This window comes from Hyla sarda, chromosome 1, assembly GCF_029499605.1.
Source record: "Hyla sarda isolate aHylSar1 chromosome 1, aHylSar1.hap1, whole genome shotgun sequence".
In the NCBI taxonomy this organism is placed as follows: Eukaryota; Metazoa; Chordata; class Amphibia; order Anura; family Hylidae; genus Hyla; species Hyla sarda.
The window spans coordinates 363,051,131-363,076,042 of record NC_079189.1 but is presented as its reverse complement, the minus strand read 5'-3'; the positions used below and the strand labels follow the sequence as shown (position 1 = coordinate 363,076,042).

Here is a 24,912-nt window from a genome sequence, read left to right as displayed (position 1 = left end):
GGATCTGATGCAAATGTGAATATGTACAGAGAACAGACATAAAAAGTAAAGACAGAATTACTGTAAGTATATTAGAACATATCCACATTATGCGTTTGCCAGTTCAAGTTTCCCTTCTGCTTCACCAGAGGAAACCTGATGATCTTTTAAGGCATCCTGAGACTACACTCATTTTGTATGCTGTTTTATAAAGAAAAATTATGATCTCAATAAACCTTAGGGGGAAATCACAGAAGAATTGCGAGACCACCATGAAACACAGGTACAGACACTATATTGTGAACAACACTAACTTTACAGCCCCTGTAGCATAGTCAAATAAAAAAAATCTTGGAATACCCCTTTAAATGCAAAACTACCTTTACCCAGCAAATTTCACAATCAACTTATTTGTATCCAAATTCACAATACAGTGGATAGATGTGCTATGTATTATTGATAGAACACAGTTCATGACCATTGAAAGTTCTTTCAATATACAACTATGTTAATCATTGATAATAGGAGAAATCAACATATTAATATATAAAAGGCGAGTCCAACAAGCTTGAGGAGGACAAAACCAAAGAAGAAAAGTGTTATATCACTTTAGTGTTTTCTCTGGTGGGGTTTTCTGTGTCTTTATCGACAATGTGGTTTGTTCAACAATTCCTGTTTGCATTTTTGTTGTTTCTTTTTGTAAGCAAGTACTTAAAAATTAGATGGAAGGCAAGAAGTCTTCCTCCTGGACCCCCTCCTTTTCCATTAATTGGAAATCTATGGACCATGTCATTCAATATATGTCCAGAAACACTAAGTAAGGTATTGTTATTATTAGACATTTTAACCTACATTTTTAAATTATGTTATAGATCCCAAACTGTTTAACCTGGCAGCCCATTTATGTTGCCTTTTCTTTAGGTGGTCTGTCATTTATGAGTACATCTGTTTTAGTTTTGGCTTACATGTGATTTGTAGCAGTGTGACTTAGGAACCTGATCCTACCTGCTGAATGACAGCTTTCTTTCTTTTACTGTGCATAGAGAAAAGGCTGTCGATAAGTGGTGAGTGTGCCAGCTGGACACATCGGACTCTTGTCTCATAGCATTGGCATCGCACCGGAACGTTTCAACTTAGAGTTCTCTAAAACAACTACATATTCACACATAAGAGACAGACCACTAAAATTAGCTTGTATGTCCCTACTTTTATTACATTCCCTTTAGAACATGAGCACATTTGTGTACAGGGTGTACTTTAAAGCCTCACTCACATTATTGCTGACTTTTTTAGTTGTAACTCACAGATGGCTAAACTTTATGGGAACATATACACTGTTTGGCTTGGAGAGACGCCTATCATAGTGCTACATGGATACAAGGCTGTGAGGAATGCAATTGTCACTAACTCAGAAGAGATGTCTGGACGCCCAGTTTCCAACTTCATGAAAGACATTTCAAATGGAAAAGGTAGGTTCCTTTGTCACGTTGTCAAGTAGTGACTTCCGAACTGCAGTAGTCAAGACTGACTTCCTACAAAAGTTACACGATGTACCCAATTTTAAGTTAAAACGTAACCATGCTCAAAACACTTGAAGCCATACTTCAAAACCTTGAACCAATGATATTTTCATTTAACTCCCATTTTTAGGAATTGTAGTTTCAAATGGACATTGCTGGAAACAGCAGAGACGTTTTGGCATGATGACCTTAAGGAATCTTGGATTAGGAAAACGTGGAGCGGAGTCACGGATACAGGAAGAAGCTCAGAATCTTGTAGAAATCTTAGCAGCTCAGAACGGTACTTCCTTTAACATAATTTTGTTTCTGTGCTAAGGATATGACTAGACAGCTGGGTTTTATTCATCACTTTATGAGGAAAAGTGTAGAATAATGTAGACACATGAGCAATACCTAAACACATTTCTACCATACTTCTAGACAATAACAAAAATCTCAGGAAATGTGTAAATTCTTACAAATAGCATTTTACTGTTGGTCTCACTACATTTCCAGTGTTCTGTCTGTTACTATTGACATAATCAGGCTATAGCTCGCCTCCACTGTATCTGATCACATAGTAGGCAATGATCATAACTTCTGGTTACTAAATTAGGTCTATACCTAAAGAAGAGGTCTGTACTGCAAATGTCTAAGCTTTGATGTGAATGGCCTTAGGATAACTTAATATGCCGTGAAGAACATGATGTTCTTTGTGCCAGCACCATGATACAGAGCCATTTAAAGGAAATCTGACATTAGTGTCGCCTGCACTAACCTGTTGGTACAGACAGGTAGTGCAGGTGACACTGATGACAACCAAACCTACCTTGTCCCTTCAGTGCTCCGGTTCTCCCCTATCTTCCTCAGTTGTTTTTGTTCCGGGGCCGACTTAAAGCATGGGCTGAGATTCCTCATGTCACCGCTGCTGCTTCTCTGCTGGGTCCCGCTGCTAGCAAACAGCAGTGGGGATGTCAGGAAGCTCCGCCCATGCACCAAGTCAGCCCCGGAATGAAAACAATGGAGGAAGATAGCGGGAGGACCGGATCTCTGAACGGGACCAGGTTAGTATGGCTGTCATCAGTGTCACCCACACTACCTGTCTGTACTGAAAGGTTAGTGCACGGGACACTGATGACAGATTTCCTTTGAGGGTGTGTTAATGTAGGGTTTACTGTAAAAATAGCAGTGTAACTTGGATATTATTGATATAAATCCCTCTTAGTTTACTAGCCTTGTGGGTGACTCTATTATATGACTGATAGCTATGCTAAAAGATTGCACAGGATATGCTGTCAGTCAGACAGAGTGTACACTTTAGACTCTAAGTAATTTGGAATCTTTTCCATAATGATATATATCAATATGTTCATTTCCTCAAGTAACATGATACCTACAGGTTGTAAAATTAGGAAGAATAGAGTACAGATTTCCTCCAAAAAGGCAGAGATCATGAAGGCGCTTCATCTGATGCCTGATGAAGCGGAACTTCCGCGAAACGCGTTGCATTGTGGGAATAAAGAAAAAGTTGAATTTTACCTGATCTCCAGTGCCTTCATGATCTCTGCCTTTTTGGAGGAAATCTGTACTGTATCTGTGGTTATGTGAAGCGGGGCGGCTGCTGAGACCCTATTACTACATACGCTCTCCCATGGTTGTACTTGGATGGAGTACAACCATACTTGGTAAGCGCTAATTCACATTAAGCGTTACCACATTTTACCTGGGTATCACACAAGGGAGCGCATCCTTTTGTCTCCTTTTTTCTAAATTAGGAAGAAGGAACAGTCCACCCTGAACTTAATTCAGTCAGAGCAGCAGGAAATGCTAGCAAAATGCTTGAGTGATAGGGAGAGGTATTAGCAGTAGAAAGAAGGAAGTGTTGGTGCCACTGTACAGAACACTGCTGAGACCTCCCTTGGAGTATTGTGCATAGTATTGGAGAACGTATCACTAGGAGGATATAGATACTCTAGAGAGAGCTTAGAGAAGCGCTACTAAACTAACTAGTGCATGGACTGCAGAATAAAACTTACCAGGAAAGATTAAAGGACCTTAACATGTAAAGCTTGGAAGAAAGAGGGGATATGATTAAAACATTAAAATACATAAAGGGAATCAACACGTCAAACAGAGAGAGTATATTTAATAGAAAAAACACAAGAGGACATCATTTTAAACTAGAGGGGCAAAGGTTAGTGCAGTTATATCAGCATGGGATAGGCCTAAGACTATCCTTCATATAATTTAGGGACAAGGACTATTGATAGTCTTCGGAATATTGGGTAGACTAGATGGGCCAAATAGTTTTTATCTGGCAACACATTCTATGTTTCACACCACTGAATTGTTTGAAATATTGCTAAGCATAATGTGTTTTTTTTTTTTACAAACAGGAAAACCAATTGATGTGTCAAGCTTTATTATAAATTCTGTTGCAAATGTAATTTCTTCTATTGTTTTTGGACATCGTTTCTCCATTGATGATCCAACTTTCCAAAAATTGGTGGCCATAAATCAATATCTTATTGATATCCTGGGTTCTAAATGGGGAAGGGTAAGTATGAGAAAGTCAATTTTAATTCTAGAAATATCAGTGTTTTTTAGGGTATTTTTCAGGATTTTAATAACCGTGGTCTATCCAACTCTACTGATCAGGGTGAGTGCTGCAGCTTCTTTACTATTTACAGGGGTATTCCAGGAAAAAAACTTTTTTATATATATCAATTGGCTCAAAAAAGTTAAACAGATTTGTAAATTACTTCTATTAAAAAATCCTAATCATTCCAATAATAATCAGCTGCTGAAGTTGAGTTGTTTTCTGTCTGGCAACAGTGCTCTCTGCTGACATCTCTGCTTGTCTCAGGAACTGCACAGAGCAGAAGAGGTTTGCTATGGGGATTTGTTTCTACTCTGGACAGTTCCCGAGAGCACTTAGACAGAAAAGAACAACTCAGCTTCAGCAGCTCATAAGTACTTTCTGTAGTAGCTGTGTCTGGTATTGCAAATGAAACCCTATTCAAGTATATGGAACTGAGCTATGTGTAGTACCAGCCACATTTGCTACAAAATGCAAAAAGCTATGACTGGTAATGCCACAAACCTGATGATCAGTGGGTGGTGCCTGGAGCACAGGGTGAGCCATCCATAATAAAGTCCAAAAAACACTTTAGGGCAGGGTCACGCCAGTCACAGAGGGACTGCAGAATGAGCTCCTGGGGAAATTCGGGAAATTCATCACTACAGGCACACACACAGAGCTACCCGGCCACAGCCAGGAGCTCGCTCTGCAGTCCCTCTGTGACTGCCGTGACCCTGCTCTAAAGAATTTTTTTTTTTACTTTAATATGGATGGCTCAACCTCTTATAACTATCAGATCAGTGTAGCCCCAGCTCCTGTGACTGCTGTTGGCGCATGCATGCTGTCCTAAAGGGGCTAAACTGTGCTGTTTTAGTCACACGTACAGATGTGGCATCTGTTTTTAATGCAGTGGTGGTCAACTTAACTATTAAAGAAGCTTTTAGGGCCAGAATCTGATCTACATGGTGGGCCATTTATATGGATACACCTTAATAAAATGTGGATGGTTGTTGATATTAACTTCCTGTTTGTGGCACATTAGTATATGTGAGGGGGGAAACTTTTCAAGATGGGTGGTGACCATGGTGGCCATTTTGAATCCAACTTTTGTTTTTTCAATAGGAAGAGGGTCATGTGACACATCAAACTTATTGGGAATTTCACAAGAAAAACAATGATGTACTTGGTTTTAATGTAACTTTATTCTTTCATGAGTTATTTACCACTTATAAAATGTGTTCAATGTGCTGCCCATTGTGTTGGATTGTCAATGCAACCCTCTTCTCCCACTCTTCACACACTGATAGCAACACCGCAGGAGAAATGCTAGCCCAGGCTTCCAGTATCTGTAGTTTTAGGTGCTGCAGAATGGGCAAAACAAAAATTGGAACAGGACCCTCAGTTTACGCAGAAGATTTTGTTCAGTGATGAGGCAAACTTTTATGTGAATGGTGAAGTTAACAAACAAAACCACCGCTATTGGTCTGACACTAACTCACATTGGATAGATCCCTCCAAGACTGTTGGAACACAAAAATTGATGGTATGGTGTGGTATATGGGGTCAGGGCTGCCATCAGAAATTTCGGGGCCCCTCACACAGCTAAAGTTGGATTCAAAATGGCTGACTTCAAAATGGCCCCCATGGTCACCACCCATCTTGAAAAGTTTCCCCCCTCACATATACTAATGTGCCACAAACAGGAAGATAATATCACCAACCATTCCCATTTTATTAAGGTGTATCCATATAAATGGCCCACCCTGTATTTTTCACAGCTGTTGTTGTAGCTGGCTTTTTATCCAAACATTTCATATGGATAAAGTGCTTCGACACAGGACACATTTTATTTGGTAAAATACATATGGAAAGAATGCTGACCACAAATACACTCATTTACTAGTACAAAATACATACTCATACTTTCATACAATTTACACTCATTAACAAAAAAATTATAAAAAGCACCCAGATGGAAATGTCAGATTGCTTTAAAGGTCGGTATGCAGTTATGGCAGATATGTAAATGATTACAAATGTTGTCCGATTAGACATTGGGTCTTAATGTCTATGGTGTTTTGGACTAGCAAATAGCTCCATGTCCGGAGGGATATTGCCAAAATAAGTAAGTCCTGATCTCTGTTGAAATTAAACAAAAAGTATCACTATTTTAAAAGTGCATACTATACACAAACACACAAACCACTTGTATGTTAGAGTGTTGATTTGTTACATGAGTTAGTTGCAGTTGCTGTTTAGACTTTTTACTATAGAGCAGTTAAGAGACTTTTACTATACAGTCATAGCCGTAAATGTTGGCACCCCGGAAATTTTTCAAGAAAATTAAGTATTTCTCACAGAAAAGGATTTCAGTAACACAAGTTTTGCTATACACATGTTTATTCCCTTTGTGTGCATTGGAACTAAACAAAAAAAAAGGGTGGAAAAAAATCAAATTGAATATAATGTCACCCCAAACTCCAAAAATGGTCTGGACAAAATTATTGGCACCCTTTCAAAATTGTGGAAAAATAAGATTGTTTCAAGCATGTGACGCTCTTTTAAACTCACCTGGGGCGAGTAACAGGTGTGGGAAATATAAAAATCACACCTGAAAGCAGATAAAAAGGAGAGAAGTTCACTTAGTCTTTGCATTGTGTGTCTGTGTGTGCCACATTAAGCGTGGACAACAGAAAGAGGAGAAGAGAACTGTCTGAGGACTTGAGAACCAAAATTGTAGAAAAATATCAACAATCTCAAGGTTACAAGTCCATCTCCAGAGATCTCGATTTGCCTTTGTCCACAGTGCGCAACATTATCAAGAAGTTTGCAGCCCATGCCACTGTAGCTAATCTCCCTGGGAGTGGACGAAAGAAAAAAAATTATGAACGGAGTCAACGCAGGATAGTCCGGATGGTGCATAAGCAGCCCCAAACAAGTTCCAAAGATATTCAAGCTGTCCTGCAGGCTCAGGGAGCATCAGTGTCAATGCAAACTATCAGTCAACATTTAAATGAAATGAAATGCTATGGCAGGAGACCCAGGAGGATCCCACTGCTGACACAGAGACATAAAAAAGCAAGACTACATTTTGCCAAAATGAACTTGAGTAAGCCCAAAATCCTTCTGGGAAAACACCTTGTGGACAGATGAGACCAAGATAGAGCTTTTTGGTAAAGCACATCATTCTACTGTTTCCCGGAAACGGAATGAGGCCTACAAAGAAAAGAACACAGTACCTACATTTTTGGACATTATGCCAAATTAGCTTTTTTCCTTCCTTTTTTGGTTTAGTTCCAATACACACAAAGGGAATAAACATGTGTATAGCAAAACATGTGTTACTGCAATCCTTTTCTGTGAGAGATACTTCATTTTCATGAAAAATTTCAGGGGTGCCAACATTTGCGGCCATGACTGTAGATGCTTTTGCTAACATTGTCTAGCTATGCCATAGACTGGTTAACTTTTTGCAGTGGCCATGAATTTATCATTTGCGACTTGTTGCCTAGACATGGTTCATAAGAGTGATTGTGGACAACATTTGTAAAAAGTCACAAATTTGGCGCCAAAGAGGCACCAAACTGGTGTACTATATTTAACTTCAGAAAAATGTGTACTAGCACCATATTTATCACATGCCATACAACCATTTAATGAATTTGGCGCACGTACACATTACCACCACACAAATTAAAGGTATAGAAAAATTATTCACCTACACCACCGTTGACAAATTCCCCCCCCCCCCCCCATTTCAGAGAGCACAACTCCTTCATAAGGCATCCATTGTTTAACATTGCATATACTTTTATAGTCCATCATTTGGCAAAGATGATTCTTACTGTCTGCACATAAAAAAAATTAAAACTGTATAGTGTGTATAACCTCCAACACCAAACACATAAAAGTGAAAAACTACACATAACGTACTAGTGGCAAATGCATAGTAGGGTGAATTTGAGATACTCTTCTGTTCCCTATAGTGAGCACAGTACTCAGGCTTCAATTGTGTCCAAACATTTTCTTCGTAAAAGCAAATTCACCATATAACAATTGTCTTTTCCCGATGCAGCTCTTTCTATGTTACTTCATAAGGATTGTATCATACACCTCGAAATTATACTCCAGATGGTATCATACAAATCACTGTAGCTGTAGTCTCCATGGATGTTTATAATATGTAATCTATATGTATTTTAACAGCTTTATGATGCCTTTCCTTGGTTGATGAAGCATTTACCAGGTCCCCATCAGACAGCGTTCAAAAAGAAAGAACATTTGTGTAATTTTGTGAGGCATGAGATCAAGATTCACCAACAAGATAAATCCCCAGAGGAGCCTGATGATCTGATATACCACTATTTGGCACAGATTACAAAGGTATACTAAGATTGTTGCAATAGCAGAATGCACAATTAAGGGTTAAAGAAGAACTCCACCAAAAACTAACTCATCCCCTATCCACAGGAAATGGCAAAAACTCACGGCAAACAACCACTGAATATGGGGAGTGACTATATTAAAACATAACTTTTACTTAGTATTCTAAAATAACATCAGTGCTGCATCCAGTGTGGATGACTAAGTGCAATAACTGGACAAAACATAGAAATAATGATCTCAGTACTCATCATGGGTTCATGGATTGATTATGCCCAGAATATAGAGTCAAGAGATAGTAAAATCGTATTAAATATTGTCACACTCAATATGATTTTGCTTAACAAGGTTTCTCTAGAAAAAGGTTTCTCGACGCGTTTCTGCCAAAGTTTCTCGGCTTCCTCAGGGGAAACCCTTATAGAGTGTTTTTACATAAATAAAAGAATGCCAAACATAACCCTACCAGCCTGATACAAGTCCGATGCTTATAATGTCAAGCAATCTTAGAACCAAATAGCTGTAGAGGTAGCCTCAGGACATCAGGTACCTAGAAAGAAAGAGAGAGGACACAATATAGTATAGAGTGGGGGACATCCATATTCACTTTTCAATGATTCCCCCTCAGCCTCTACTCACATGCAGGCAATGCTGCCTAGGTATACCTGAAAAAAAGCACAAAAGGAAAAAATCTATTCACTCATTGTCCTGTGAAGAGAACCAAGGAGACAGCATCTGCTCCGTATGTGCCCTCTTATGAATAGGGCACTATTGCCACTAATAATAGTGGTGGGAATCAAGTAGTGTTGCTCGCGAATATCCGCAATGCAAATTTTATTCGCGAATATTGCATATTCGCGAATTCACGAATATTCGCGAATATAGCACTATATCTTCGTAATTACGAATATTGTTTTTTTTTTTTTCCACAGTACACATCACAGTGATCACCCCGCTCTGCTTCCAGCTTGTGTGGTGTAAAGAAGGCTCTAATACTACTGTGTGAGACTGGCGTGCAAATTTTCGCATATGCAAAAATGTGCATATGCTAATTTTCGCATATGTGAATTTTCGCTTATGCTAATTTTTTTAATGCTAATTTTCGCAAATGTTAATTTTCGCATACGCCAAGGCAGGATGATCAGCCCTAAAATGGGCGGTCCCGCTCTCCAACCTCCTATGGGGCCCTGTATCCCCTAGCTTGAAATGGTGACACTAACTTGGAGAGTCTACTAAGACCCTCACTCACTACGTGTCAGTCACCAGAACAGGAGACCGTGTCAAAGGAAGCAGGCAAAATTAAGTTGCTCATTTAAACCTGTTGGGTAGGTTGTATTGAGTCGATGAATCCACCTGCTCTCCTTCTGAAGTAGTCGATCAAGGTCCCCTCCTCTAACTGATGGTGTCATTTTTTCAATACCAATAAATTTGAGATTTTGATAATTCCCTGTGTGTACAGTATTGATATGCCTTGCTAGGGGGGTATCACGATTGTGTTTGATATCCCCCAGATGTTCTAACATGCGCTTCTTAAACTCCTTGATAGTTTTGCCGATGTATCTAAGGCCATGTAGACTAGGTAGCGGGAATTGCAGTTAATAAACTGTTTGATGTTCATCCTCTTGTTACCCGGTCCAAAAAAGGGACTTGTCCTAGAGATATGGGGGCATGCCTTACACCGATCACAAGAAAACGTTCCTAGGGGTTTAGGGACTCTATCTAGCCATGTTTCTCGTGATCTAAGATCAGGGGCTCGATGGCTATGTGTGAGAATGTCACCAAGGTTGCGCCCTCTCCTTTAGGTGATTTGTGGTATATCAGAGATTTCTTCCGAGATGTCATTATCCCTTTTAAGGATGCTCCAATGTTGATTTAAGATGTCTCTTATTTGTGGTGCACACTCATCAAATGTAGCTATGATCCTAGTACTGTGTTGACCTTTATCATGTTGTTTTGGACATAGTAGTGTCTCTCTTGGGGTCTCGGATGCCCTTTTGTATGCAGATGTGAGCACCTGTTCTGGGTAACCCCTCTCTCTGAAGCGCATTCTTAGCTTTTGGGCTTCCCTCACAAAGTTCTTTTGTTTGGAGCAATTCCTCCTGAGGAGAAGATACTGCCCCCTCGGGATCCCCCTTTTCAGGGGGCCCGGGTGGCAGCTCTCCCACCTCAGGAGACTGTTAGTAGCGGTAGGTTTTCTATGGATGTTAGTGCTGATGCTCCCATCTGTTTCTTTTTGTATGAGGATGTCCAAAAATGCAAGTTGAGTAGAGCCTATCTCATAGGTAAAGTAAAGCCCAATGTGGTTTCTATTCAGAGAGTCCCCAAATGCAACAAATTGTTCTTTTGAGCCATACCAAAGAATTAAAATGTCATCAATGAATCTGGCCCAGAAAAGGGCCAGTTCATTAGTTACATAGTTACATAGTTAGTACGGTCGAAAAAAGACATACGTCCATCAAGTTCAACCGGGGAATGAAAGGGTAGGGGTGTGGCGCAATATTGGGGAAGGGATGGGATTTTATATTTCTTCATAAGCATTAATGTTATTTTGTTCCAGGAATGTATCTAATCCTGTTTTAAAGCTGTTAATTTTTCCTGCTGTGACCAGTTCCTGAGGTAGACTGTTCCATAAGTTCACAGTTCTCATGGTAAAGAAGGCGTGTCGCCCCTTGAGACTAAACTTTTTCTTCTCCAGACGGAGGGAGTGCCCCCTCGTCCTTTGGGGGGGTTTAACCTGGAACAGTTTATCTCCATATTTTTTGTATGGGCCATTAATATACTTATATACGTTTATCATATCCCTCCTTAAACGTCTCTTCTCAAGACTAAACAATTGTAACTCCTTTAATCGCTCCTCATAGCTAAGATTTTCCATGCCCCATATTAGTTTAGTCGCACGTCTGTCACGATGCCGGCTGGCAGGAGGTGGATCCTCTGTGCCAGAGAGGGATTGGCGTGGACCGTGCTAGTGGACCGGTTCTAAGTCACTACTGGTGTTCACCAGAGCCCGCCGCAAAGCGGGATGGACTTGCTGCGGCGGTAGTGACCAGGTCGTATCCACTAGCAACGGCTCAACCTCTCTGACTGCTGAAGATAGGCGCGGTACAAGGGAGTAGACAGAAGCAAGGTCGGACGTAGCAGAAGGTCGGGGCAGGCAGCTAGGATCGTAGTCAGGGGCAACGGCAGGAGGTCTGGAACACAGGCTAGGAACACACAAGGGAACGCTTTCACTGGCACAATGGCAACAAGATCCGGCGAGGGAGTGCAGGGGAAGTGAGGTATACATAGGGAGTGCACAGGTGAACACACTGATTAGAACCACTGCGCCAATCAGAGGCGCTGTGGCCCTTTAAATCGCAGAGACCCGGCACGCGCGCGCCCTAGGGAGCGGGGCCGCGCGCGCCGGGACAGGACCGACGGAGAGCGAGTCAGGTACGGGAGCCGGGGTGCGCATCGCGAGCGGGCGCCACCCGCATCGCGAATCGCATCCCGGCTGGAGGCGGTATCGCAGCGCACCCGGTCAGTGGATCTGACCGGGGCGCTGCGGGAGCGAGAGTGTAGCGAGCGCTCCGGGGAGGAGCGGGGACCCGGAGCGCTCGGCGTAACAGTACCCCCCCCCCTTGGGTTTCCCCCTCTTCTTGGAGCCTGAGAACCTGAGGACCAGACTTTTATCTAGGATATTGTCCTCAGGTTCCCAGGATCTCTCTTCAGGACCACAGCCCTCCCAGTCAACCAAAAAGAAGGTTTTTCCTCTGACCTTTTTGGAGGCCAGTATCTCCTTTACAGGAAAGATGTCTGAAGAACCGGAGACAGGAGTGGGAGAGATAAGTTTAGGAGAGAAACGGTTGATGATGAGTGGTTTAAGAAGAGAAACGTGAAAGGCATTAGGAATACGAAGAGAAGGAGGGAGAAGAAGTTTATAAGAGACAGGATTAATCTGGCACCAAATTTTGAAAGGACCAAGATAGCGTGGTCCCAATTTGTAGCTGGGAACACGGAAGCGGACATATTTAGCGGAGAGCCATACCTTGTCTCCGGGAGAAAAAATGGGGGGAGCTCTTCTTTTCTTATCAGCAAACTTCTTCATGCGTGATGAAGCCTGTAAGAGAGAATTTTGGGTCTCTTTCCATATGGTGGAAAGATCACGAGTTATTTCATCCACAGCGGGCAAACCAGAGGGCAAGGGAGTAGGGAGGGGGGGAAGAGGGTGACGGCCGTACACCACGAAAAATGGGGATTTGGAAGAAGATTCAGAAACTCTGAAGTTATACGAGAATTCGGCCCATGGTAGAAGATCTGCCCAGTCATCCTGGCGGGAGGAAACAAAATGCCGTAAATAATCACCCAGGACCTGGTTAATTCTTTCTACTTGCCCATTGGATTGAGGATGATAAGCAGAAGAAAAGTTTAATTTAATCTTGAGTTGTTTACAGAGAGCCCTCCAGAATTTTGACACGAATTGGACGCCTCTATCCGAGACGATCTGCGTGGGCAACCCGTGAAGACGAAAAATGTGTACAAAAAATTGTTTTGCCAACTGAGGCGCAGAAGGAAGACCAGGAAGAGGGATGAAATGTGCCATCTTGGAGAATCGATCAACGACCACCCAAACAACAGTGTTGCCACGGGATGAGGGTAAGTCTGTAATAAAGTCCATACCAATCAGAGACCAAGGCTGTTCGGGAACAGGCAGAGGATGAAGAAGACCAGCGGGCTTCTGGCGACGAGTCTTATCCCGGGCACAGACAGTGCAGGCCCGCACAAAATCAACAACATCCGTCTCCAGAGTCGGCCACCAATAGAAACGAGAGATGAGTTGCACGTATTTCTTGATGCCCGCATGGCCTGCGAGATGGGAGGAGTGACCCCATTTGAGGATTCCGAGGCGTTGGCGTGGAGTGACGAAGGTCTTCCCTGGAGGAGTTTGCCTGATGGAGGCTGGAGAAGTGGAGATCAGGCAGTCAGGAGGAATGATGTGTTGCGGAGAGAGCTCTACTTCCGAGGCATCCGAGGAACGAGAGAGAGCATCGGCCCTGATGTTCTTATCGGCAGGCCGAAAGTGAATTTCAAAATTAAATCGGGCAAAGAACAGAGACCACCTGGCCTGGCGAGGATTCAGCCGTTGGGCAGACTGGAGATAGGAGAGATTTTTGTGATCGGTGTAAATAATAACTGGAAATCTTGATCCCTCCAGCAGATGCCTCCATTCCTCAAGTGCTAATTTAATGGCTAGTAGCTCTCGATCCCCGATGGAGTAGTTCCTCTCCGCCGGAGAGAAGGTCCTAGAAAAAAACCCACAAGTAACAGCATGCCCGGAAGAATTTTTTTGTAGAAGGACCGCTCCCGCTCCTACTGAGGAGGCATCTACCTCCAATAGGAAGGGTTTAGATGGGTCAGGTCTGGAGAGCACGGGAGCAGAAGAAAAGGCAGACTTGAGCTGTTTAAAGGCGTCTTCCGCTTGAGGAGGCCATGACTTAGGATTGGCATTCTTTTTGGTTAAAGCCACGATAGGAGCCACAATGGTGGAAAAATGTGGAATAAATTGTCTGTAATAATTGGCGAACCCCAAAAAACGTTGGATAGCACGGAGTCCGGAGGGGCGTGGCCAATCTAAGACGGCAGAGAGTTTGTCTGGATCCATTTGTAGTCCCTGGCCAGAGACCAAGTATCCTAGGAAAGGAAGAGATTGACATTCAAACAGACATTTCTCCATCTTGGCATAAAGTTGATTGTCACGAAGTCTCTGAAGAACCATGCGGACATGCTGGCAGTGTTCTTCTAGGTTGGCAGAAAAAATCAGGATATCGTCCAGATACACAACAACACAGGAATATAAGAGATCACGAAAAATGTCATTAACAAAGTCTTGGAAGACGGCAGGGGCGTTGCACAGGCCAAAGGGCATGACCAGATACTCAAAGTGTCCATCTCTAGTGTTAAATGCCGTTTTCCATTCATCCCCCTCTCTGATGCGGATGAGATTATAAGCACCTCTTAAGTCCAGTTTGGTAAAGATGTGGGCACCTTGGAGGCGATCAAAGAGTTCAGAGATAAGAGGTAGAGGGTAGCGGTTCTTTACCGTGATTTTGTTAAGACCGCGGTAGTCAATGCAAGGACGTAGGGAGCCATCTTTTTTGGACACAAAGAAAAATCCGGCTCCGGCAGGAGAGGAGGATTTGCGGATAAAGCCCTTTTTTAAATTTTCCTGGATGTACTCAGACATAGCAAGAGTCTCTGGGGCGGACAGAGGATAAATTCTGCCCCGGGGTGGAGTAGTGCCCGGGAGGAGGTCAATAGGACAGTCATAAGGCCTGTGAGGAGGAAGAGTCTCAGCTTGTTTTTTGCAAAAGACATCAGCAAAGTCCATATAGACCTTAGGGAGACCGGTTACAGGGGGAACCACAGGGTCACGGCAGGGAGTACTGGTAACCGGTTTAAGGCAGTCCTTGAAACAAGAGGTACCCCAACTCTTGATCTCCCCTGTGGACCAATCCAGGGTTGGGGAATGGTGTTGAAGCCAGGGTAGTCCAAGGAGAATTTCGGAAGTGCAATTGGAGAGGACCAAAAACTCAATTTTTTCGTGATGAGGTCCGATGCACATTAGGAGGGGTTCCGTGCGGTAACGCACGGCACAGTCCAATCTTTCATTGTTAACGCAATTGATGTAGAGAGGTCTGGCGAGACTGGTCACTGGGATGTTGAACCTGTTGATGAGAGAGGCCAAAATAAAGTTTCCTGCAGATCCGGAATCCAAGAAGGCCTTAGTGGAGAAGGAGAAGGTAGAGGCAGATATCCGCACAGGCACAGTAAGACGTGGAGAAGCAGAGTTGACATCAAGGACTGTTTCACCTTTGTGCGGAGTCAGCGTACGTCTTTCCAGGCGGGGAGGACGGATAGGACAATCCTTCAGGAAGTGTTCGGTACCGGCACAGTACAGGCAGAGATTCTCCATGCGGCGTCGTGTCCTCTCTTGAGGTGTCAGGCGAGACCGGTCAACTTGCATAGCCTCCACGGCGGGAGGCACAGGAACGGATTGCAGAGGACCAGAGGAGAGAGGAGCCGGGGAGAAAAAACGCCTCGTGCGAACAAAGTCCATATCCTGGCGGAGCTCCTGACGCATGTAGCCAAACGCATCATTCATCTAGCCAAACGCATGTCAATGCGAGTGGCTAGATGAATGAGTTCATGTAGGTTAGCAGGAATTTCTCGTGTGGCCAGAACATCTTTAATGTTGCTGGATAGGCCTTTTTTAAAGGTCGCGCAGAGGGCCTCATTATTCCAGGAAAGTTCTGAAGCAAGAGTACGGAATTGCACGGCGTACTCGCCAACGGAAGAATTACCCTGGACCAGGTTCAGCAGGGCAGTCTCAGCAGAAGAGGCTCGGGCAGGTTCCTCAAAGACACTTCGAATTTCCGAGAAGAAGGAGTGTACAGAGGCAGTGACGGGGTCATTGCGGTCCCAGAGCGGTGTGGCCCATGACAGAGCTTTTCCAGACAGAAGGCTGACTACGAAAGCCACCTTAGACCTTTCAGTAGGAAACTGGTCCGACATCATCTCCAAGTGCAGGGAACATTGTGAAAGAAAGCCACGGCAAAACTTAGAGTCCCCATCAAATTTATCCGGCAAGGATAGTCGTAGGCCTGAGGCGGCCACACGCTGCGGAGGAGGTGCAGGAGCTGGCGGAGGAGATGATTGCTGAAGCTGAGGTAGTAGCTGCTGTAGCATCACGGTCAGTTGAGACAGCTGGTGGCCTTGTTGCGCTATCTGTTGTGACTGCTGGGCGACCACCGTGGTGAGGTCGGCGACAACTGGCAGAGGAACTTCAGCGGGATCCATGGCCGGATCTACTGTCACGATGCCGGCTGGCAGGAGGTGGATCCTCTGTGCCAGAGAGGGATTGGCGTGGACCGTGCTAGTGGACCGGTTCTAAGTCACTACTGGTGTTCACCAGAGCCCGCCGCAAAGCGGGATGGACTTGCTGCGGCGGTAGTGACCAGGTCGTATCCACTAGCAACGGCTCAACCTCTCTGACTGCTGAAGATAGGCGCGGTACAAGGGAGTAGACAGAAGCAAGGTCGGATGTAGCAGAAGGTCGGGGCAGGCAGCTAGGATCGTAGTCAGGGGCAACGGCAGGAGGTCTGGAACACAGGCTAGGAACACACAAGGGAACGCTTTCACTGGCACGATGGCAACAAGATCCGGCGAGGGAGTGCAGGGGAAGTGAGGTATACATAGGGAGTGCACAGGTGAACACACTGATTAGAACCACTGCGCCAATCAGCGGCGCAGTGGCCCTTTAAATCGCAGAGACCCGGCGCGCGCGCGCCCTAGGGAGCGGGGCCGCGCGCGCCGGGACAGGACCGACGGAGAGCGAGTCAGGTACGGGAGCCGGGGTGCGCATCGCGAGCGGGCGCCACCCGCATCGCGAATCGCATCCCGGCTGGAGGCGGTATCGCAGCGCACCCGGTCAGTGGATCTGACCGGGGCGCTGCGGGAGCGAGAGTGTAGCGAGCGCTCCGGGGAGGAGCGGGGACCCGGAGCGCTCGGCGTAACAACGTCTCTGCACCCTTTCCAGCTCCACAGTGTCCCTTTTATGTACAGGCGACCAAAACTGAACAGCATATTCCAGGTGAGGCCGTACCAATGCTTTATAAAGGGGGAGTATTATGTCCCTGTCCCTTGAGTCCATGCCTCTTTTGATACATGACAATATCCTGCCGGCTTTGGAAGCAGAAGCCTGACATTGCATGCTATTCTGTAGTCTGTGCTCTACAAGTACACCCAGATCCTTCTCTACCAGTGACTCTGCCAGAACATTGAAGTGTTCTCACTCATAATTAAAAACACAGGGGGCCTCCCACCAGCCCAGGAGCAAGTTGGCATATGTGGGGGCGCATGAGCTCCCCATTGCCGTGCCCCTGAGCTGGTGGAAGATCTTGCCGTCAAATAAGAAATAGTTCCATGTGAGGATGTATTCCAGTAATTGTAACATTAGTCTGTTATGTGCTTCTAGATTTCATGAGGAATAGAGGAATATAATGCCTCAACATCAATACTGATTAAAAGTGTGTTACCCTCAATTGTCAGACCTTCTAATTTCTGTAATAGATCCATAGTATCGCGTGTAAAAGAGGGTAAGGCCACTACGAATTCACGCAGTACCTTATTGATGTAGATGCCTATATTTTGGCTGAGGCTTCCTATCCCTGACACAATGGGATGGCCCTTAAGTGGGGTCGTCCCCTTGTGAATCTTCGGCAAAGCATAGAATGTTGCTATTACCGGAGATCTAGGGACAAGGAAGTCACACTCTGAGTCACTTAGAAGTGTTTCATTCTTAGCTCTAGTGATGATCTCTATAAGTTGTTTTTTATATAGACCAGTGGGATCATGTGGAAGTATCTCATATGTTTGTTTGTCATTCAGGAGTTTGTAGCACATGGTAACTGTTACGCCGAGCGCTCCGGGTCCCTGCTCCTCCCCGGAGCGCTCGCGGCGTTCCTCTCTCTGCAGCGCCCCGGTCAGACCCGCTGACCGGGAGCGCTGCACTGACACTGCCGGCGGGGATGCGATTCGCATAGCGGGGCGCGCCCGCTCGCGAATCGCATCCCAAGTCTCTCACCTGTCCCGGTCCCCTGCTGTCTCGTCCTGGCGCGCGCGGCTCCACTCCTTAGGGCGCGCGCGCGCCAGCTCTCTAAGATTTAAAGGGCCATGTCTATTTAACCTCACTTCCCCTTCACTTCCTTGCCGGATCTTGTTGCCTTGTGCCAGAGAAAGCGTTTAGTGTTGTCCAAAGCCTGTGTTCCAGAACTTCTGCTATTGCTATTGACTACGAACCTTGCCGCCTGCCCCGACCTTCTGCTACGTCTGACCTTGCCTCTGCCTAGTCCTTCTGTCCCACGCCTTCTCAGCAGTCAGCGAGGTTGAGCCGTTGCCGGTGGATACGATCTGGTTGCTACCGCGGCAGCAAAACCATACCGCTTTGCGGCGGGCTCTGGTGAAAACCAGTAGCAACCTAGAACCGGTCCACCGACATGGTCCACGCCAATCCCTCGCTGACACAGAGGATCCACATCCAGCTAGCCGAATCATAACAGTAACATATTGGGGGTTGGTCTAGGAGTACTATGTTCCCCCCCTTGTCGGCAGATTTTATAACAATATCTTGGTTGTCTTGAAGCTGTTTAAGTGCTAGCTTTTCAGATCTAGATAGATTCTGCCTAAGTGCCGACAAGGGGGAGGAAGATAGACTCCTAATATCGCGGAGAACTAGCTCCAAAAAAACATCCAAACAGGAAGTTTCAGAGACAGGTGGAAATGTTTTAGATGTCGGTTTAAAGGTGGTGAAAGCACCCTCTCCTTTAGATTGTTCATTATCATCCAATAGAGATGTTAGATCTCTAATAGCAGGTAGTTCATTAATACCAATCCCCAGCTCCATGCATTCCTTTCTGTCCCTCTGTTTGAAGAATTTTTTCCACTTCAGTTTCCTAATAAACAGATGAAGATCTTTTGTCCAATTGAATGCATCGAACTGGGTGGTCGGTACAAATGACAAACCCCGGCTCAAAATTTGTATCTGTAAGTCAGATAAAGGGAACTGGGACAGATTCACAATCCTTAATGCATTTTCCTTGTCACAATTTATTTGTGACGCATTTCCCGTAATCGGGTAGGATATGGGTCCCTGTTCCCTAAAAAAGGAGAGGGAGGTTGTGAAGAGGAGGAGGCCGTACCACTCCATTCCTGATTGTTGAAGAGTTATTTCTGTTTGGTTCACCCCTATTGCGTGTACCGCCTCTATTTCTCCTATTCCGGTAGCTACTTCTACCTCGACCCCCCCCCCCCCCCTCCCGGTGGTTCTATCGCTATCACCTGCGTCAGTGTCCGATGAAGATATTTCAGTATCTGTCTCACATTGTGTAGGTGCTTTATCGAATACACTGTAAGCCCTGTTTTCCCTGAACTCCTGTAAGTCTCTGATAAAGTGAAAATGCTTCCTTTCTTTTAGTTGATACTGAAACCTCTCAATTATACCTTGGGTCTGAGTTTCCTTTGTAAGGAAGTCTGGATCATCCTTGAATTTAAGAACTATTTCTTTTTGTTCTTTTAATTTGACTTCTGCCAATGCCAGATTGGCTCTTTCTTCCTCTAGGAGAATGTGCAAGAATTTGCAAGGTATCCATGGTTCGGTGGGTCTCTTTTGGAATGACTAATATACATTTAGTGACACTATACCCCTGAAAAAACCCTAAAAAACTGATACCTGATAACTACACTATATCTTATCCCCTTAAGGACACAGCCCATTTTCACCTCTAGGACGAAGCCCTTTTTTGCACATCTGACCACTGTCACTTTAAACATTAATAACTCTAGAATGCTTTTACTTATCAATCTGATTCCGAGATAGTTTTTTCGTGACATATTCTACTTTAACATAGTGGTAAATTTTTGTGGTAACTTGCATCCTTTCTTGGTGAAAAATCCCAAAATTTGATGAAAAAATTGAAAATTTAGCATTTTTCTAACTTTGAAGCTCTCCGTTTGTAAGGAAAATGGATATTCCAAATATTTTTCTTTTTGTATTCACATATACAATATGTCTACTTTATATTTTCATCATAAAATTGACAAGTGTTTACTTTTGGAAGACATCAGAGGGCTTCAAAGTTCAGCAGCAATTTTACAATTTTTCACAAAATTTTCAAACTCGCTATTTTTCATGGACCAGTTCAGGTTTGAAGTGGATTTGAAGGGTCTTCATATTAGAAATACCCCATAAATTACCCCATTACAAAAACTGCACCCCCCAAAGTATTCAAAATGACATTCAGTAAGTGTTTTAACCCTTTAGGTGTTTCACAGGAAAAGCAGCAAAGTGAAGGAGAAAATTCAAAATCTTCATTTTTTACACTTGCATGTTCTTGTAGACCCAATTTTTGAATTTTTACAAGGGGTAAAAGGATAAAATTTATTCTTGAATTTGTAGCCCAATTTCTCTCGAGTAAGCACATACCTCATATGTCTATGTAAATTGTTTGGCTGGCGCAGTAGAGGGCTCAGAAGCGAAGGAGCGACAAGGGGATTTTGGAGAGTACGTTTTTCTGAAATGGTTTTTTGGGGGCATGTTGCATTTAGGAAGCACCTATGGTGCCAAAACAGCAAAAAAAACAAAACATGGCATACCATTTTGGAAACTAGACCCCTTGAGGAACGTAACAAGGAATTAAGTGAGCCTTAATACCCCACAGGTGTTTCATGACTTTTGCATATGTAAAAAAAAAAATAAAAAAATTTCACTAAAATGTGTGTTTCCCCCCAAATTTCACATTTTTGCAAGGGTTAATAGCAGAAAATACCCCCCAAAATTTGTAACCCCCATCTCTTCTGAGTATGGAGGTACCCCATAAGTTGACCTGAAGTGCATTACGGGCGAACTACAATGCTCAGAAGAGAAGAAGTCATATTTGGCTTTTTGAGAGCAAATTTTGCTCGGGGGGCATGTCACCTTTAGGAAGCCCCTATGGTGCCAGGACAGCAAAAAAAAAATGACATGGCATACCATTTTGGAAACTAGACTCCTTCAGGAACGTAACAAGGGATAAAGTGAACTTTAATACCCCACAGGTGTTTCACGACTTTTGCATATGTAAAAAAAAAATTATTTTTTTACCAAAAATGCTTGGTTTAGCAAAAATTTTACATTTTTAAAAAAGGTAATAGCAGAAAATACCCCCCAAAATGTGAAGCCCAATTTCTCCCGATTCAGAAAACACCCAGTATGGGGATGAAAAGTGCTCTGCTGGCGCACTACAGGTCTCAGGAGAGAAGGAGTCACATTTGGCTTTTTGGAAGCAAATTTTGCTCTGGGGGCATGCCGCATTTAGGAAGCACCTATGGTGCCAGGACAGAAAAAAAAAACCACATGGCATACCATTTTGGAAACTAGACGCCTTGGGGAACGTAACAAGGGGTAAAGTGAACCTTAATACCCCACAGGTGTTTCACGACTTTTGCATATGTAAAAAAAAAAATATTTTTTTTACACTAAAATGCTTGTTACAGCGGTTCTAACATAAGTGCAAAACAATAAATACCCACATGTGACCCCATTTTGGAAACTACACCCCTCACGGAATGTAACAAGGGGTACAGTGAGCATTTACACCCCACTGGCATTTGACGGATCTTTGGAACAGTGGGCTGTGCAAATTAAAAATTTTATTTTTCATTTTCACAGAACCCTGTTTCAAAGATCTGTCAGACACCTGTGGGGTGTAAATGCTCACTGTACCCCTTGTTACATTCCGTGAGGGGTGTAGTTTCCAAAATGGGGTCACATGTGGGTATTTATTGTTTTGCACTTATGTTAGAACCGCTGTAAAATCAGCCACCCCTGTGCAAATCACCAATTTAGACCTCAAATTTACATGGTGCACTCTCCCTTCTGAGCCTTGTTGTGCGTCCCCAGAACACTTTGCGCCCACATATGGGGTATCTCCGTCCTCAGGAGAAATTGCGTTACATATTTTGGAGGCTTTTTTTCTTTTACTGCTTGTGAAATTTTAAAGTATGGGGCAACACCAGTATGTTAGTGTACAAAAATGTTTTTTTTTTACACTAACATGCTGGTGTAGACCCCAACTTTACCTTTTCATAAGGGGTAAAAGGAGAAAAAGCCCCCCAAAATTTGTTAGGCAATTTCTCCCAAGTATGGCGATACCCCATATGTGGCCCTAAACTGTTGCCTTGAAATACGACAGGGCTCCAAAGTGAGAGCGCCATGCGCATTTGAGGCCTAAATTAGGGATTTGCATAGGGGAATTCTACACCAGTGATTCTCAAACAGGGTGCCTCCAGCTGTTGCTAAACTCCCAGCATGCTTGGACAGTCAATGGCTGGGAGTTTTTGTTTTGCAACAGCTGGAGGCTCCGTTTTGGAAACACTGCTGTAGGATACGTTTTTCATTTTTATTGGGGGGGAAGGGGTGGTGGGGGGGGGCAGTGTACGTGTGTATATGTAGTGTTTTACTCTTTATTTTATGTTAGTGTAGTGTTTTTAGGTTACATTCACACTGACGGCGGATTACACTGAGTCTCCCGCTAAGAGTTTGAGCTGCGGCTGCTGCAGCTCAAACTTGAAGCAGGGAACTCACTGTAATCCGCCGCCAGTGTGAATGTAACCTGTACATTTACATGGGAGGGGGGGGGGGCAAAACTACAACTCCCAGCATGCACTGACAGAACGTGCATGCTGGGAGTTGTAGTTTTGCAACAGCTGGAGGCACACTGGTTGGAAAATACTGAGTTAGGTAATAGAACCTATTACCTAACTCGGTATTTCCCAACCAGTGTGCCTCCAGCTGTTGCAGAACTACAACTCTCAGCATGTACTGATTGCCAAAGGGAATGCTGGGAGATGTAGTTATGCAACAGCTGGAGGCACGCAAGTACAACTCCCAGCATGCCGAGACAGCCATTTGCTGTTCCTGAATGCTGGGAGTTGTAGTTTTGCAAGATTTAGAGGGGTTCAGGCTGGAGATCACTGACAATGGTCTCTAAACTGTCGCCCTCCAGATGTTGCAAAACTACAAATCTCAGCATGCTAAGACAGCAAACTGCTGCCTGGGCATGCTGGGAGTTGTAGTTTTGTAATATCTGGAGGGCTACAGTTTAGAGACCACTGTCAGTGATCTCCAGCCTGAACCCCTCTAAATATTGCAAAACTACAACTCCCAGCATGCCAACACAGCAAACAGCTGTGAAGGCATGGTGGGAGTTGTAGTTTTGCAACATCTGGAGGGCGACAGTTTAGAGACCACTCTCTAAACTGTCGCCCTGCAGATGTTGCTAGGCAACAGACTCCTGGACACGCGGCGTCATACTCACCTCCACCGCCGCCGTGATCACAGCCGCCGCCGGGTAAGTGACCGCCGCTGCCGCCACCGCCGCTACTACACGGTTCCCCCCGCTGTGCCCGGACACCGATGGGTGGGCATAGCGGGGGGAACCGAACTTTAACCCCCCCCCCCGCCCCCAGTCTGCTATTGGTCGGCCGCTCCGCCGATCAATAGCAGGGATAGGAGGGGTGGCAACCCTGCCACCTCACTCCTATCTCTTCAAGGGGGATCGAGGGTGTCTTGGACACCCCCGATCCCCCTTATTTTATCGCGGCGCCGCCGTTGATGGGCAGGGGGAGAGCGCTCCCCCTGCAAACACCGTAGATGCCGTGATCAGAACTGATCACGGCATCTATGGGGTTAATGCTGCCGGGACCGGCGCGATCGCGGCCCCGGCAGCTGCGGTGGGACTCCGGCTGTGATTGACAGCTGAGTCCCACCCGCGATCTCCTGCGCTGCCTGCGGCAGAACAGGAGATCGCTTGGACGTATGCATACGTCCATTTGCGCGAACGTGTAATTCGCCTGGACGTATGCATACGTCCAATAGCGGGAAGGGGTTAAAGGGGTATTCCAGGAAAAAAACTTTTTTATATATATCAACTGGTTCCAGAAAGTTAAACAGATTTGTAAATTACTTCTATTAAAAAATCTTAATCCTTTCAGTACTTATGAGCTTCTGAAGTTAAGGTTGTTCTTTTCTGTCTAAGTAATCTCTGATGAAACGCCCAGTTTAGAAGCAAATTCCCATAGCAAACCTCTTCTAAACTGGGCGGTTCCCGAGACACTAAATGTTTTAAGTTGGTCCAATGTTGGTGAGAGTCCAGATTTGCTGTTTCTATTTGAGAATAAACCCTATTACAAACATAGGTAAGATGATGACATGCCCCTCCTTATATGACCTGTTATACCTACCCCTTTCTTCTTACTCTATTGCGCTCGTCGCATCTATTGACAAGACTGATTTGTACTGAGCCTATGTAAACACTTAGCAGCATTGCCTGCATGTGAGTAGAGGCTGAGGGGGAATCATTGAAAAGTGAATATGGATGTCCCCCACTCTATACTATATTGTGTCCTCTCTCTTTCTTTCTAGGTACCTGATGTCCTGAGGCTACCTCTACAGCTATTTGGTTCTAAGATTGCTTGACATTATAAGCATCGGACTTGTATCAGGCTGTTAGGGTTATGTTTGGCATTCTTTTATTTATGTAAAAACACTCTATAAGGGTTTCCCCGGAGGACGCAGAGAAACTTCGGCAGAAGCGCGTCGAGAAACTTTTTTCTAGAGAAACCTTGTTAAGCAAAATCATATTGAGTGTGACAATATTTAATAGGATTTTACTATCTCTTGACTCCATATTCTAGGCATAATCGATCCATGAATCCATGATGAGTACTGAGATCATTATTTCTATGTTTTGTCCGGTTATTGCACGTAGTCATCCACACTGGATGCAGCACTGATGTTATTTTAGAATACTTAGTAAAAGTTATGTTTTAATATAGTCACTCCCCATATTCATTGGTTGTTTGCCGTGAGTTTTTGCCATTTTCTGATAAATTTGACTG

The 24,912-nt window shown here is 44.3% G+C and overlaps 1 protein-coding gene across 1 annotated transcript in view; it reads left to right on the top strand.

Annotated features, from left to right (window-relative positions):
• The first annotated feature begins 630 nt into the window (after window positions 1–630).
• Window positions 631–24,912, top strand: part of LOC130274577 (cytochrome P450 2J2-like) — a 41,192-nt gene continuing 16,910 nt past the window's right edge. The window contains exons 1-5 of the mRNA XM_056523010.1: window positions 631–801; window positions 1,286–1,448; window positions 1,630–1,779; window positions 3,875–4,035; window positions 8,266–8,442. Of these exons, the coding sequence (XP_056378985.1) occupies window positions 631–801; window positions 1,286–1,448; window positions 1,630–1,779; window positions 3,875–4,035; window positions 8,266–8,442 (822 nt within the window). The remainder of the gene's footprint in view (window positions 802–1,285; window positions 1,449–1,629; window positions 1,780–3,874; window positions 4,036–8,265; window positions 8,443–24,912) is intronic.